The sequence below is a fragment of the Taudactylus pleione genome, unplaced genomic scaffold, assembly GCF_031769625.1.
Source record: "Taudactylus pleione unplaced genomic scaffold, aTauple2 ptg000835l, whole genome shotgun sequence".
Lineage (NCBI taxonomy): Eukaryota > Metazoa > Chordata > Amphibia > Anura > Myobatrachidae > Taudactylus > Taudactylus pleione.
Window position 1 is genome coordinate 314148 of NW_028285237.1, and position 15327 is coordinate 329474.

A 15327-nucleotide genomic window follows, 5' to 3' on the forward strand; every position below is an offset into this window, starting at 1 on the left:
TCTGAACAAAGTGTCCATGTAGCAACACGTTTCATAGATTACTGTTTAAAAGAGACTAACTATATTGTAAATTTCATAGATTACCGTTTAAAAGAGACTTTAACTATATTGTAATTGTCTCCGTATATTTCTTCTATAAATGTTAAATATTGTTAAAGTATCTTGGTTATAGGACTTTACCTAGTTTATATAATAATGCTAGTAGACGGGCTTGCAGAGCTCACAATTCAATATAGTTTCCATTGTTTCATTCCTCTTCCTTTTAACTACTTTCTAGTTGAAAAACCGTGGCATAGTAAATCTAGCCCCAAGAGTACATTTATAACCCAAACAATAGACCGCAACATAGCATACTTCTGCCAATACCTCCTAAAGTTGCAGGGCATATGTAACTCTACTGGATCCTTATTCTTCTTATTGTATGTCTGCAGTGTAGTGAAGTACTCTACCTGCTCAGAGTGAGTGCCTATATGATGCTCTCTCCTATTGTATTTTGTGCCCCAAGATTTATGTTGCCTGCCCTGGCCACATTGGGAGATTGTGCTCATTTTAAGAGACAGCAAAATAAATGTAATTTTCTTAAACATGTAAAATACATAGAAGGCCATGCCTCTCAACCTATATTAAAAATTCCCACTAGGAAAAAAATGTGGCCTTCCCATACAGGTCACAATACATAAGGAGCACAACACATCCCCCTCCCTGTAATACAGATCTCTCCACAACCACCTCTGTAGTAACGCATGACTTATCTTCCCCCTCTATAGTAACACATTCATCTCCCTTAAGTCTGCATTAATACATTCCCCCTCCACCTCAGCAATAACATATTCCCCCCTTCACCTCTGTAGTAACACATTCCTCCTTCACCTCTGTAGTAACACATTCCTCCTTCACTTCAGTAGTAAGACATTCCACCTTCACCTCAGTAGTAACACATTCCACCTTCACCTCAGTAGTAACACATTCCACCTTCACCTCAGTAGTAACACATTCCACCTTCACCTCAGTAGTAACACATTCCACCTTCACTTCGGTATTACACATTTCCCCTTCACCATGATGGCAACACATCCCCCTTCTCCACACATCTATAGTATCACACTCCCTGCCCTCACCTTTGTAGTACCACATTCCTCCTGCATTAATACATTCCCCCTCCACCTCGGCAATAACACATTCCCCCTTCACCTTAGTAGTAACACATTCCCCCCTCACCTCAGTAGTAACACATTCCACCTTCACCTCGGTATTACACATTTCCCCTTCACCATGATGGTAAAACATCCCCCCTCTCCACACATCTATAGTATCACACTCCCTGCCCACACCTTTGTACCACCACATTCCTCCTTCACTTCTGTAGTAACCCCCACCTCCCCTCTTATCTCTGTAATAATACAATGCTCCCACCTCTGTAGTAACATATGTCCCTCACCCCTCGCCTCTGTGGCAAAACATTTCCCCACCCCCTCAGCTCTGTAATATCACATTCCTCCCCCTCTCATCAGTATAGTAACATTCCCAACCCTCACTTCTGTAATAAAACATCCCCATCCTCTCAACTCTAGAAACACATTCCGCCACCAGTCCTCTGTAACACATTTCCACCCTCTCACCTTTGTAGTAATATGTCTGACACTCCATCCGGCAGCAGCACATCCCTTGCACGATACTTACCGTTCCACCAGGTAACAAAACCCCACAGCCCGTAAGACCCAGTACAATATGGGATCGGGGACAGATATAATGCAGTGGTATTTCTCCCTGTATCTGTCTTGGCAGGTCACATGTGCCCACACGTTGTGCTTCAGTTAGGTGAAAATGTTGCATTGCAGCAAAAAACAGCATCCTTGCCAATTGATACATGACCCTTTTCAATTTATCTCCCTGTTGAATAACTCTCAAAGGTAGAATATTGATCGGACTATGCATAATGTCAAACATTTGCCACTCTGGTCCTGATCGATAATTCAATGCATTCATTTCCTTTAATGGCCGAATACAGCAAATCATATAATCTGCTGCTTTATTACAAAGAATAAATGCAGTTGCAGAGGGTAAAACTCCTGGCCACGTTAATAAAAGGGATATTACAAGCAATGAATCTAGGTAATGCTCACAGATCTGTGATGGAGTGTCTTAATTCAGCCTGGATTTGAGGAAATGTTATGAAGTGCTTTGTGAATAAAAGGTAATTCTCTGAGAGGAGGAGTCGCTCTTCATCAGCCACTTCCCGGCATGAAAGCAATTTAGTTAGAAAAGTGTTAGGAAGATGCCTCATTATGTGAAGTTTCCTCTATGAGAAGCTTGGCGTCACGTATCACTGCAGTGTTGGGTAATAAGCTTCTGAGGCGCAACAGATGCAGAATACTGAGCAATGCCATTACTTCCTTTTACCAGACACTTATTCCAAATATAGGCCACATGGCTTCCCTTACCATTAAAGAGGATGATCTTCTGGTTACAGCTTCAGATTAGTGAGGTGGAAGCAATGGTGGTCCCACTAGGTCTGTATGCCTGGATGCATCGGTTCTGGGGAATAAATGAAACAATATGTTACGTATATGCTGCATGTAATCATTTTAAGGAAATATTATAGGTCGAAGATTTAGTAAATACACTGTACACAGGTAACTGCAAATTCAATGAGGTTCCGACCATGAAGCTTAAAAAACAAGCAAACAAAATAAAAACCTAATACATACTGACTCTTGCCATCAGGAGGCTGCCACAGTGGGACCTCACAAAGTGGGGAAAACTGTGATATACTGTACTAGTCAATACTAACATGGATTTACTACTGTTTGTTTTTGTTCTATTAGTTTACGGAAGTGTTTCAATGTTATATTAACTGTAGCGTTACTTCTTGTTAACAATAAGGGTTACAGAGTTGGTATATGCGACAGAAGAGAAAAGGAAATAATGTCAACATGGCCACAATATTTACTCTGTGAATGTCGGCAGGCAGAATATTGACAGTCTATATTAGTTTTAGGCTGCGGTTAGGGCTACAAATACGTGAAACCGCTATGTCGACATTCACGTTCAGGAAACAGCAAAGTGTTTATAGGCGTAAAGTCAAACAAAGCAGCATCATTTCGGGCACACTTCTGCCTTTTATCAAGCCATAGGTGCAATCTCAGGCGATTTACGTAATATTGCAGCACGTGATTCTAAATTCACCACCGTGATTGCGGCCAAAAAATGTGCCTGTGTGCGCGGTCGTCTTCCGTTGCACAAATAGGTCCGAGAGACTAAAATGTGCAGATTTGGTCTAAATTGACCACTTAGGTGTGTGGACTCTGATCTGGTCACTGCTCAGGCAGTGTGTGGCCACCTTTGCTCCATGCTGGCCTAGCAAGCGGAGGTAGATTATACGGGTGTAGAAAAAAATTTTCTTTAAAAGCATCTTGTGCATATAGGAGGAGACTACTCTACTGTATATGTACATTCATTGACATATTTCTGCTAGCAGGACAATTTATATAGTAATCTGAAATTGACTTTCGCAGACGTATGAAAGCGAGCAATGAACAACTTCAATATTGTTTTCTGTAATCATTCTGTTCTTAAAATCAAGAGGTGATACAATAATAAGCCTTCTCCTATCATTTTTGTTCAGTTTCTGTACTGCTTTAATATCCAGTGTGAATCTGACAATGGAGTATAGCAGAACAGTACACAATACACTGACTGAAAATCTAATTACACAGTATCAGGAGAGAACTACTAATGCATCCTTACAGTTCCTGATACACAATGAACTAACAGTACATAACAAGTGAACATTACTTTTACACAGAAAAATACTGTACAGCAGGCTGGTTGCATACGTGGGACTGTAGGTACCTCAGATATAAAATAGCAATACAATTAGTACTAAAGATTGTAGTCATTATGTCCCTGCAATGATACAATAGTTTCTGACTGTGTTACCGCTGCTGTTAGCTGGGAGAGCAAGTAAAAAAGGAATTGACTCTATTTTATTAACAGTTACTTATATAGCACCAGAATGTTCTGTTGTGCTGTACAATTAAAAAACAGTAATGAAGCACATCATACCCTCATTTCACGTCACAATGGGGGCGAACCCAGTACTCCGCCAGCTGCTGGGCTGCCCCTAGCCTCTCCTGGAACTTAATGGATACTGGGCACGTGTGCGGCATCCATTCACCGCTGCCTTGCTATTTAAAGTAGCGGTGCCAGAGTGTCCCCCAATCTCCTCCCCATCCACAGGTGGGACAACGGGACAGTGACCGAAAAGCAGGACGGTTCCGTTGAAACTGGGAAGTATGCACAAGGGTAAGTGCTACAGATGCATACTGTTTCAGTCACATTGCAAAGGTTATTGGTGGGATGTACGATCTAGCCACACAGGATATGAAAGTGAAGAAAGAGAAAATATGTAGAAAGTCTGTGTGTACAGTACTGTATAGAGGGGATGTAATTGGGTAGGATAGTTTATGGAAGTTATACGGGTGGATCTGGAATTTGATAAGCTTGCCTGAAGAGGTGAGTTTTCAGGGAATGCTTGAAGGTTTGGAGACTATAAGAAAGTCTTAAGGTGCCCATCCACTTAAAGATCTGAAAACGACTGCACGATTACGACATTGTAATCGTGCAGTCGTTTGCAAGTCTGTGATGAGCCTGCACTGAACAAGCAATCGTTCAGTGCAGGCACATCAATCATCTGGAAACATTCTGAACCTGACGATATCGTCAGGTTGTTCAGCATGTTTGCAAGATGATAGATGTCTAAATGACCAACGGGCATGCGCATCGCTGGTCGTTTTAGACACTTTTTGCAAATGATTTGCAAACGATTAAACGATAACGATCGTTCAACTTAATCGTCTAGTGGATGGGCACCTTTATTGTGCATTCCTCAGAGTGGGTGCAGCATGAAAGAAAGGTGCTAAATTATAGTACATTACAAGATTATATATTGCTGGGGGTGGAGGGGGGCAGCACCAATTTTCACAGTACCAGTCCTTCCTTTCTAAGGTCAACCTTTGCTGTACAGTATGTAGCTGGGCTGCACGGGGAGACTGCTGAGCTCGCGGCTGCTAAGCAGCAGCCAGAGCAGCCTCCAATGCCTGGATCACGACCCCCACTGGCTATGCTACGGGCTGAGAGGCTCACTGCGTCCCCCTCCCCAGCGTGAAAATGTTGTGTTTTTTTTTTAATGGGGCGTGGCCACGCCTCCTGCGACTAGGTCATGCCCCTTTCTTCCCTCGGGCCCGGCGCGGCTCTCGGCGCCCCTGCCTGTCACAACCTGTGCAGTTCCTCTTTCCAGCCTGGGGTGTTGCTCTCTGCTCTGGTGCTTCTAGCACACTCAACTAACGCAACAAAACTGCTGAGATTACAGACCAGAGTGTGCTAGAAGCACCGGAGAAGAGACACCTCAAGCAGGAAAGAGGAACTGCACAGGTTGTGACAGGTGCAGGGTGCTAGAATGAACACTAAGTATGTCAAAGTGTTAATTTGAGGGAGGCAATATACATGACATCACTTAATTTAGAATTCTACTTAGGGAACCACTGAAATTAAAATTTGCAGATTATAAAAGGTAAGAAACTGACATTTCCCTGCAATGGTTAAAAGCTAATCACTACCTCCCTGATATATTACATAAAGCTAAAGTACGTGCTACTTCTTTAGGACCGTATACCGCTAAGTCTGATACAAACATTAAATATGCAGTCGTATATAAGCTACCGTGACATCACTGCCCCTGCCATATGTATGAATGCATGATTACACAAGCAGAGTTTATACATTGCAACTTGCTATGTGGTCAATTGCTTTCTAAATGTACTTACGCCTAACATGTTACATATCTGCAGAAGAGCATAATAGACGTATTTTGGTACAAACCAGACTTACCGACATTGTCGGGCACCTATACGGGAGCAGCCGGAGGGGAGCGGCTGCGTTCATCTTCGGGGGCAGGGCCAGGCTATAATCATTAGGCCATGCCCCTTTACAGAAAACCCCCTGCTATTTGCGGGTCCGTGTGGAGGACACCCCACCCCTTTCCTACGGACCTGAAATCTCCAAGTAAAATCTCCCCATCCTACCCACTTTACTAGGAAGTGGACGGGAGGTAGGAAATATGCCTACTCTTCTGGAGGTGTGGGGGGTTGCCCGAAATATCGGGAGCCTCCCGGGAGAGTAGGCATGTATGGTACAAACTTCTAGTTACAGATGTGTCCACATACATCTATTCTCCATGAGCTACAAGTCGCGCTACACATAACACGGGAGCTCTATGTGACTGAAGCGTTGAGCGTCTTTTCGTTGGACTTTTTACCAAATGCGTCTTATTCACAACAGCAATGCGAATATGTAGCACAAGCAGCTTCCGCTGATTAAAATGATATGCAGCATGCCTATGTTCTGTGTGCAACTGTGGGTGTATCTGCATACAAAATGCTACGTTACAGTGTTACAGCTGCTGACACTGCAACGTATGCAGATACACCGTCAGTCGCACACAGAACATAGGCATGCTGCATATCATTTTCATCAGCAGAAGCTCCTTATGCTACCTATTTGCATCACTACACGAATAAGACACATTTTAAAGGTAAAAAGTGACAGCGCCATGGCATGACGCGCAAGGAGGCTAGATGTATGAGGACACATCTGTATATCAGAGTTATCATTCAGTTCAGTAATACACGTCCTCTTATAAATGTTAATGTCAAATAGTCATCTTACTTGCTCCTCTAAATAGGAAAAAAATATATATTTCTATTTCAAAATTTTCTTTCCTACACAGGTCCAATAAAACATTTTATTTTGCACAGACTGCCTACACTTTCTGCAAGTCAATTTATCTGTACGTGTGGGGAATATCTTATTATTACTCTGATAAGATCATATTAAATAGCATTCATAAAGTGATTTACTTTACTCAACTTAAAGCAAACAATAATTAAATAACAAGGATAGTTGAGTGAATACAGCCTGCTGAGTATAGCTAGGTACACATGATACAATTATTGTGCCAATCTGCCAATAATTGGGTGATCTGCCTGTTTATCCGAGTAGGGTATAGACATGAGCTTTTCAGCCAAACGCAGATAAAACGGTCAAATACTGGACAAAACACTTGGTTTCCATTATTGGATCGGGTAGGCTGGCCAGAAGATATTGACTAGAAGGTCCCGATATCGCACAGTGGAGCTCGTTCAGGCCTGCTCGCTAGATGTGTTTGCTCACACCCTGCATATACAAATCCAGCGCACACCCAGCAAGGCAGGTGAACGCACAGCAAGACATTAGCACGCCCTCTATGTCTTGGCGTGCGATCATTTTGTGTATGCAGACGTCCACCAGCCATTCTTAAGACGTCGTCTTGCGCACGTCATCTCCTGGAAGTGCATGAAAACATTGGTACATCGAACACCATCAGATGCGATCGCAGCGCTTGAGGTTGACTATACCTTGCCGCAAGCACTGCGATCACTTCAGAGTGAAATCCCACCAAGTGACGTGTACTATGATGCTGCCTTTTAAGTATGCACGCCTCTGAAACGGCGTTGAAACACTCAGGCACGCCTGCGTTCGCACGTCCACTCCCCCATTTGGAGTTGCCAGTCCCTGTCACCACCCACAAACGGCTTCTCCTGTCACTCACAGTCTATGCACAGGAAGCGAGCACATCTCTCGCATTGGTTCGCACACCCGCATTGCGATGCATGCGCAAAAAGCAACTATCGCCAGCTACGAGCGTTCGCATCATAGCGAGCGGGTCTGAATCAGCTCCAGTGTGTGGGCATTTACGGTAATCAGACCATACTTCCTATGATGTTTTTATGTTTACCTCATCATCCTTGTGGGCAGCCTTATGCAAAGTATTGATCCATGAGCCAGAAAAATCAACAGATTTCTCATTTAAATTACTTAGTGTGTGCTGCGAATATTGGGACTTCCCACTGGCAGGAAAACTGTGCCGTTTGTAGGGCCAACTGAAAAAAGCTTATAAAAGCTTTAGCAGGTAAAACAGAATACAACACAACACAGCAAACAACAATCAGTGACCGCACATTGTCATATAGTTCAGCTCACAAAACAGCTACTACAACGTGTTTGTACTTTAAAGAACTCCCCAGTTCATTTTTGACCATAATGAAGCTTACTTGTCCAAAATATACTATATTTCCGCACAAGAAGAGAACTGTTACGGACTGAGGAACTTGGAGTTGTGTATCCGAACTGGGGTGTTGGACAGACAGCTGGATCAGTAGATGTTTTGAACCTGGACGGTTTAATATAATTTCTGCTCATACAGTTGAAATAAAAGATGATTGTAGTATAAGATGAAATACTAGAGTCCTCTGAGCAGAGATAACGCACCTAGAAGATGCAGAATAAGATTGTAGGATAAAGTCTCTAATTAGTCGTTGAACTTGGAAAAGGAACTGTAGACTTGGAACTTGAATGAACTTGATCTCCGGACTGGAGTAATGTGGAGTGAACTGTATGCTGGGAATCACAAGTTTCACACAGGAGCTCAGGAACATAGGTCATGCAGGAGCAATGAACATTGTTGTACTGGCAACCAGCATGTGTTACAGGGAGGTCCTTTATAGCACCAGGCTGCAGCGGATTGGCTGAGGCAACTAGGAACTGCTGCTGACTGGATGCATCAGTATCACCTGACCTGGCCCAAGATGGCTGCGCCCAGGTCCCATAGAACTTGAATTCTGGCGCACTGCTCGTGCATGGATCTGCGGCTGCGGGACACAGGCAACAGCTGGGATGTTGCAGCCGATCCTCCAATGGAGGCCCTGCACCGAAGATGGCCAGAGTAGCAGGCCGATGGCACGGCAGAGTGCGACGGCACAGACGCACAGGAAGGTACAAGGGTCTGGGGCGGACGTCTCTGGCGCTGTTTGTGACAACTCCATAGCGATCAATCATTAAAATCATTTGAGAAGACAATAAAAAGAGCAGAGATACAGTGAATGATCTATAAAATACAGGACCAGTTATAAAAATAGACTCCAAATTGAAAGGTTTCATCACCTGAGAAACAGTTACAAGCTCATTTGTTGTACTAATCGCACACTAGAACAGCCCAGCTGAGATGCTTTGTTGGATCACAAACTTATTCCTCCCCACAGCATAATGAAATAATGACTGAATACATGCTGCGGGGATTACATTCAGGTAATTGATGTCTTTTTTTTTATTAGACACCTATAGTTAGTCCATGATTAAGTTCCAGGCCACTAATTACACTGTTGAGCAGTTGACAAGGTGATATTTTTATGGAGCTGCCAGAGCTACACAGTCATTTCACTGATGTTATTACTTTTCACTTGGTTCAATGAATCTGAATGTCGGAATTGTCATGTTTTTAGAATTTACTTTCTTTATGGTAAAATTCAGTACTTCCACCAACTCGCTATTTCAGGGATTATTAATGGCACAATTGCAAACCGGGGACAGTGATCTACGTGATTTTGCAGTTTTACTTCGAATAGCTCAAGAGAACTTGAACAAAATTCACTTTACTGTCTTTAAGAGTCCAAACCTGGCATAAATGATTTGTAAGGTAATTATAAATAAGATATTGGTAGTAGTTAATTATAGTGGTGCCACATATATACTGCCCACCTCTCATCTGGTTGCTGATATGGAGCATCAGATCTTTTGCTGTTGCTCTCCAGACTTATGGGCAGCAATTGCTTCTTTTTTGCCAGAAAAGGCGTCTTATGGTGCGCACACACGGTACGACTTTCCTGAGCGATATGAACGATAACGTTCATATCGCTAATTTTTTTGCAGTCTTCAACCTGACAAAGACCATCGATGCGCGTTCCCGCATGCACGATAACGATGTCTATGGTCGACCGTACATGCAGGCAACTTGGACGATTTTGTAAAGATTTTCCTGTTAAAAGATAGATATCGATGATAGATTTTCTGTGAAGCAAACAGTATGTACAACCAAAATCGTTTGCCCTGCACTACAGAAAGTTGGAGGGAAATCTATCAGCGATATCTATGGTTGTTCAAGTCGTACCGTGTGTATGCACCATTAGTCGCAATGTGATGAGTCTAAGACGCACCACAAGACTGCACTGATTAATTTGATATGCAACGCGACTATCTCTCTTTGCGACTGAGTCTGAATCTGTATACGAAGTGCTACAATCATGGCCGTATTCATAAGGCTGACAAGGCTGAAGCCTAGGGGCCCGGCAGGACTCAGTCAACTGACTTTGGTTTAGAGACAATGGGGAAAGGGGGGGGGGTATAGTAGACCAATAGTGCACTAGTGTTCATGTTATTACACATCCACGACATGTCACCGCCGCTAGAAAAATCTCCTCCAGACCTCAGCACACTCAGGGACAGGAGATTCTGTAGGTCTTGTGGAGATTCCGGCCGCCCACTAGAGAACCAGAGTGACGAGCAAGGATACCCCAGCATAGGGGTGGAACCAACTGGATTGAAGGACCGGACACCAGGACGGACCCTGCAGCCTACTGGTAAGTGCATAGTGCGGGACACCGCCACAACACACACAGAAGGACAACCAAAACCCTGACAAGTACCTTCAGAGGCAGCCCCCTCATCTTACACATGCCATTCCATGTCCTAATAGAAGAAATATATAAGAATTTTGTTTCACCTCCTAATTTTTTTCTTTGTATTAACACCCCGACATAAATTACAATTGATTCTCTTATATAAATTCTATTAATAAGATAATTAACTGGTTCCTTATTGCATTGAAACAAATTGTCTATTATATTAAAACAATTCTCCATAAATTACATATTTTTTTAATAAACAAAAATTGTTCACTTCAAAATATTACATAACGATTACCCCCAAAATGTGCTTTCCTGAAAAGATCTACTTGCACAATAAAACAAACAGTGAACAGAATTCTTTAGGAGGCCCTCAAAATTGATACAGGGCTATGTACTGCGGTCCAGTACCTACTGTACCAGGGTCAGGCTGTCAGCTGTAGAAGTGTGAAAGACTGAAGTGATGGAGGGGGCCCAAAATACCTAAAAGCTTGGGGTAAACCGGCCAATCCGGTCCTTTTGCAGGAGGAAACTTCCTATGTGGCCCCCCTTTCCCCCAGGTAAATATCTATTTTAAATATTACTGCCCACAAAGCCAAATCTCAGTTTTGCATGAGGCTGCAGAAGTCGGCAAACTCATGCTCCTAATCTGTACTTGGAAAAGAACACCCCCAAATATAAAAATATCAGGACGAAGTTCATATCCTGGCTGTCGTAATGCTGATCCTCAGACTAGTCCGAATCCCAGCGGCCGGCATCCCAATGGTAAGTATTGAGGTTAGGAGGGATAGAGGTTGCGGAGGGGGGGGGGGCTAGATTTAGGCTGCAGGGAGGTAGGGTTAGGTTTAGGGGTAGGATACTTTCCTGCAAGTGTTGGACAGTCGACATCCTATACCCAACCTGCCAAAATCCGGTGTTTGACATATACTCGTCTCTAGCAGAGTATATAAAGCACTTCCCTGTCCTCCACCATGTTCAGTGCGCCGGGTCTTACCAAGTCCTTGTCTATGGATGTACCTTTCTGTCATGTACAAACATACTGTTTCAAACAACTTCAATTAAAGCACCAGTGTTGCGGTTATATTTTTTCCAGATCCTGTACTTCCTTCCAAGTAATAAGAACCATGAGATCCAATCATCAGGACCCATCATCTATTCAACTCCAACATAGCAATTTTCCAGCTTCTCTAAGATGCAAGTGTGAGCTTCTGCATTCAACGACTTGCCGAATCAGCAGCATCTTAATAACCTAAACAAATCCAGCACATTCCAATATAGATGAGAAAGTCCGCAGAGGTCCTGGGGAAGGTAGGATTTAAGCACAGATGCAGCAATGTTTCCAGCTAAGGATCACTGTGTGAACGACATGAACTCTCCTTTGTCTAATGATACAATATGTTCTTTCCTTTAATACTTGCAAAGTTCAAATGAAATTAAATTTGTCCTTTAGATTTTGGAGTACAATAAGACAAACAAAAAGATTTCAACTTCATAGACAAAACTGCTGAGACATATCAGATGCCATCTTATATTAATTCCTTTGTAATGGATAACTTAACACGCTTATGCAATGAATTCATTTCTTAGATGTTTTGTGGTTTATGAATAATGGTCTTAACTCTTTTCTGTATCTACCTTGTAATTATGCATGAGGGAAATAGAGTATTGCAAAAACATTTCAGTTATTGGATCTGGAAGATTTTCATTAATGCACTGAGACTAGCCTCGTGTTCTGATCATCACTGAAGACATGTTCTTGCAAGTAACCAAGTGTGCATACAATTAATCTGCTTCACATACAAATAACTTGTCAAATATATGTAATATAGATTGGTTGGTACATTGTCTCTCTCAAAGATTTGATAAATCTCCCTCTTTTCGGATGTACACAAAATAAGTACCTGCAGAGTCCGTGTAATCTGCCCATCCCTTCTCACCCTCCTCTCAGCCAAATAAAAAAAAGCTTTACAAGAAAGGTTTCAGGGTATTTATTAAAGATTTATTTATTTATTTATTTTTAAGCAAACTTTTTTTTAATTTGCATTTTTCACTGTTGCGATATAGGTGCCAAGGGCACGTTGGCACTTGTGGTTCTCCAAGTGCCAGCATGCCCCGACTGTTATTTAAGGGGCATATGTATCAAAGCTGGGGTACAAATAAAATTATAAGAGAAAAAGTACTAACCAATCAGCTTCCAATTTACATTTTGCAGGTTGTGTTTAAAAAATGATAGGAGCTGATTGGTTGCCAATTTATTTGTTACAATTTTATCTCTCTCCCAGCTTTGATACATAGGCCCCAAAGTCTTTACTGTGCTCTCCCAAATGTTGTGCCTTCTCCCTATACCCAACAATGTACATGACAGCAGTAGTGCTGTCTCTGCTTTGACAATTTAGGGTGAGATTTTTCAAAGCTTGGAGAAAGAAAGTGGAGAGAGATATAAAGTAGCAACCAGCTCCTAATTGTCAGTTTACAGGCTGTGTTTGAAAAATGACAGTTAGGAGCTGATTGGTTGGTAGTTTATCACTCTCCAGTTTATCACTTTCCAGAGCTTAGTACATCTACCTCTCTCCACTTTGTCTCTCTGCAAGCTTTGATAAATCTTCTCCTTTAATACCAAGGAATTTACATCTTACGTTTTCATTCAAAACATCAATTTGCTGCTACCAAAGTTGAAGAAGTGTTTTTTTCCCCACTGTTCAAATGGATATATTTTCTGACCTCTGTAATATGCCTGATACATGTTTCCATAACAAGATCTTAGTTTGGCAGTGCAGTGTGTGCTTTCTTTATTTCAGACACTCCTAGGGTCCATTTTCAAATCTCTCTTCGACGGTTCTTAACACATCGTTACAATTTGGTGCTCTAAGTTTTATAAAAAGTGATCTCTTTTACACATTGCCTTTTGCTTCAAATGCTTCAATCGATTTAGGCACGTATACACCTATACAATCCTACTTGCGATCTTTGATCCCCGACTGCCACTACATTAAAAGAAAATGATTGTACCACTCAAAGAGGTGTTGCTGCTGCTGGTGTAGAATCTCAAGAACAGTTGAAGGTGCGCACACACTGCACTTTCGGCTTGATATGGCCTTGTTGAATCAGATGAATATTAAATAGCACATAAGATGCGTTCCTTCGATTCGACCAGTTTTCATCTGACAAAACATGGTCAAAGGGGCATACACACTCTTGCGAATCGAAGGAATGGCTTGAAATTGAAAGAACGGCCCAACGATTGTATAGGTGTGTACTCAGCATTATAATAATAATCAGGTACTCCTACTGCTATTCTGTTTCAAGTTTCTCTAGTGTCCATATGACCTTTTAAAGGAACATTATTTTGCAATTTTTTTGAAATGTTCTTGCACTCTCATGAATGTAATATTCATTGGATCCAAAATTGTACATTTCCACTGCAGTTACTCATAAGACAAAACTTTATCAGTTAGAATTTATCCTAAATCAGCCAAACCTTTGCTAGCCCTACAGTCTGCTCCATGTAACTTCCAACTTTTTTTCGTTGAGAATTTCTGTCTGAGCGGCACAGAGAAACAGAGGTTTTTGAAAGGGAAAAATAAAAAGTACATTTCATATGGGATTTATAATTATCCCCTTCTCTGCCGGCTGCTATCGAACACTTCTGTACACCAAAAATACCAGTTCGATCCACGAATTCTTCAAGCGGGTTTTGAAAAACATTTGCTTTCTTGTTGCTGTCATTTCTACGAACAGATTATTATTGAACAGTGTCAAAGCTGGATGATTGGTTGAGATCAGATCTTTGAAAATATCTGAAGACGCCATGTTTGCATTGTCTGCACGACGCCATCTGGCGTAATCAGTATAACATCATTGTGTATGGCGTTATTTTAGCATTGTGTACATCTGCCGTGTTACTGCACACTGTTAAAGTCTTTACATAATAAATGCGCACGGATACACATATGTATTTAAAGACTTTATATATATTTAAAAATGCAAGGTTTGGTCAGTGCTGGGAGACAAGTCCTGTGGACATGTCTGTGACTAGTAATTGAAAAACACACACATACTGTGAGGTGCAGACGAGTGTTTTGAATGAACCATTGTCTTGAAGTCTGACTATCATTGTATGCCTAAAGGAACTAGCATTTACATTCCAAATAGGCTGGAGAGGCCTTTGATTACATTGTAATTCCATCAAGTATCTGCTGGCCATCTCTGATCAGAACAACTCCATTGTCTGTCATCTTTGAACTTAGTGCAGACAGAAGTAATATCAATAATACCAGTTACTGGATAAAGCTAGATAGATAATATATATATATATATATATATATATATATATATATCCATGCCACTAATGCACATTTGCACACATTTTATATATATATATATATATATATATATATATATACACACATACACACACACTTAAACGATCGCATGTGTATCCACAATGCGTGCACACAAATACACAGTTGCTATCGTAAATATAAAACACATACAGCGCATGTTTGCACTGCCCACAACCCCTGCACAGAGCGCGCCTTTTACGCTGCGTGTAGACGCACAACGCATACTTACATATAATCATAAATATACACGCACTCATAAAAGGTTCATTCACATTAAACGTAATATTAGAGGTTTTAATAGCATATAATTATGTTGTGAAATGTATGTATATGATATTTAAGGTATACAACATGGTAGACATGGCATGTTTGGTACTATACTGACACACTGTTTATTTCCAGATATCCGAACCTACCAGCGAGGGAGT

The 15327-nt window shown here is 41.6% G+C and overlaps 1 protein-coding gene across 3 annotated transcripts in view; it reads right to left on the reverse strand.

The window, feature by feature from the left end:
* The window catches only part of DIPK1A (divergent protein kinase domain 1A), a 135332-nt gene that overhangs the window by 36926 nt on the left and 83079 nt on the right, over positions 1-15327 (reverse strand). For all 3 annotated transcript variants that reach the window (XM_088458478.1, XM_088458477.1, XM_088458476.1), the window contains one exon: positions 2442-2535. In XM_088458478.1, coding sequence (XP_088314604.1) covers positions 2442-2444 — 3 coding nt within the window. In that variant the 5' untranslated portion in view covers positions 2445-2535. The remainder of the gene's footprint in view (positions 1-2441; positions 2536-15327) is intronic.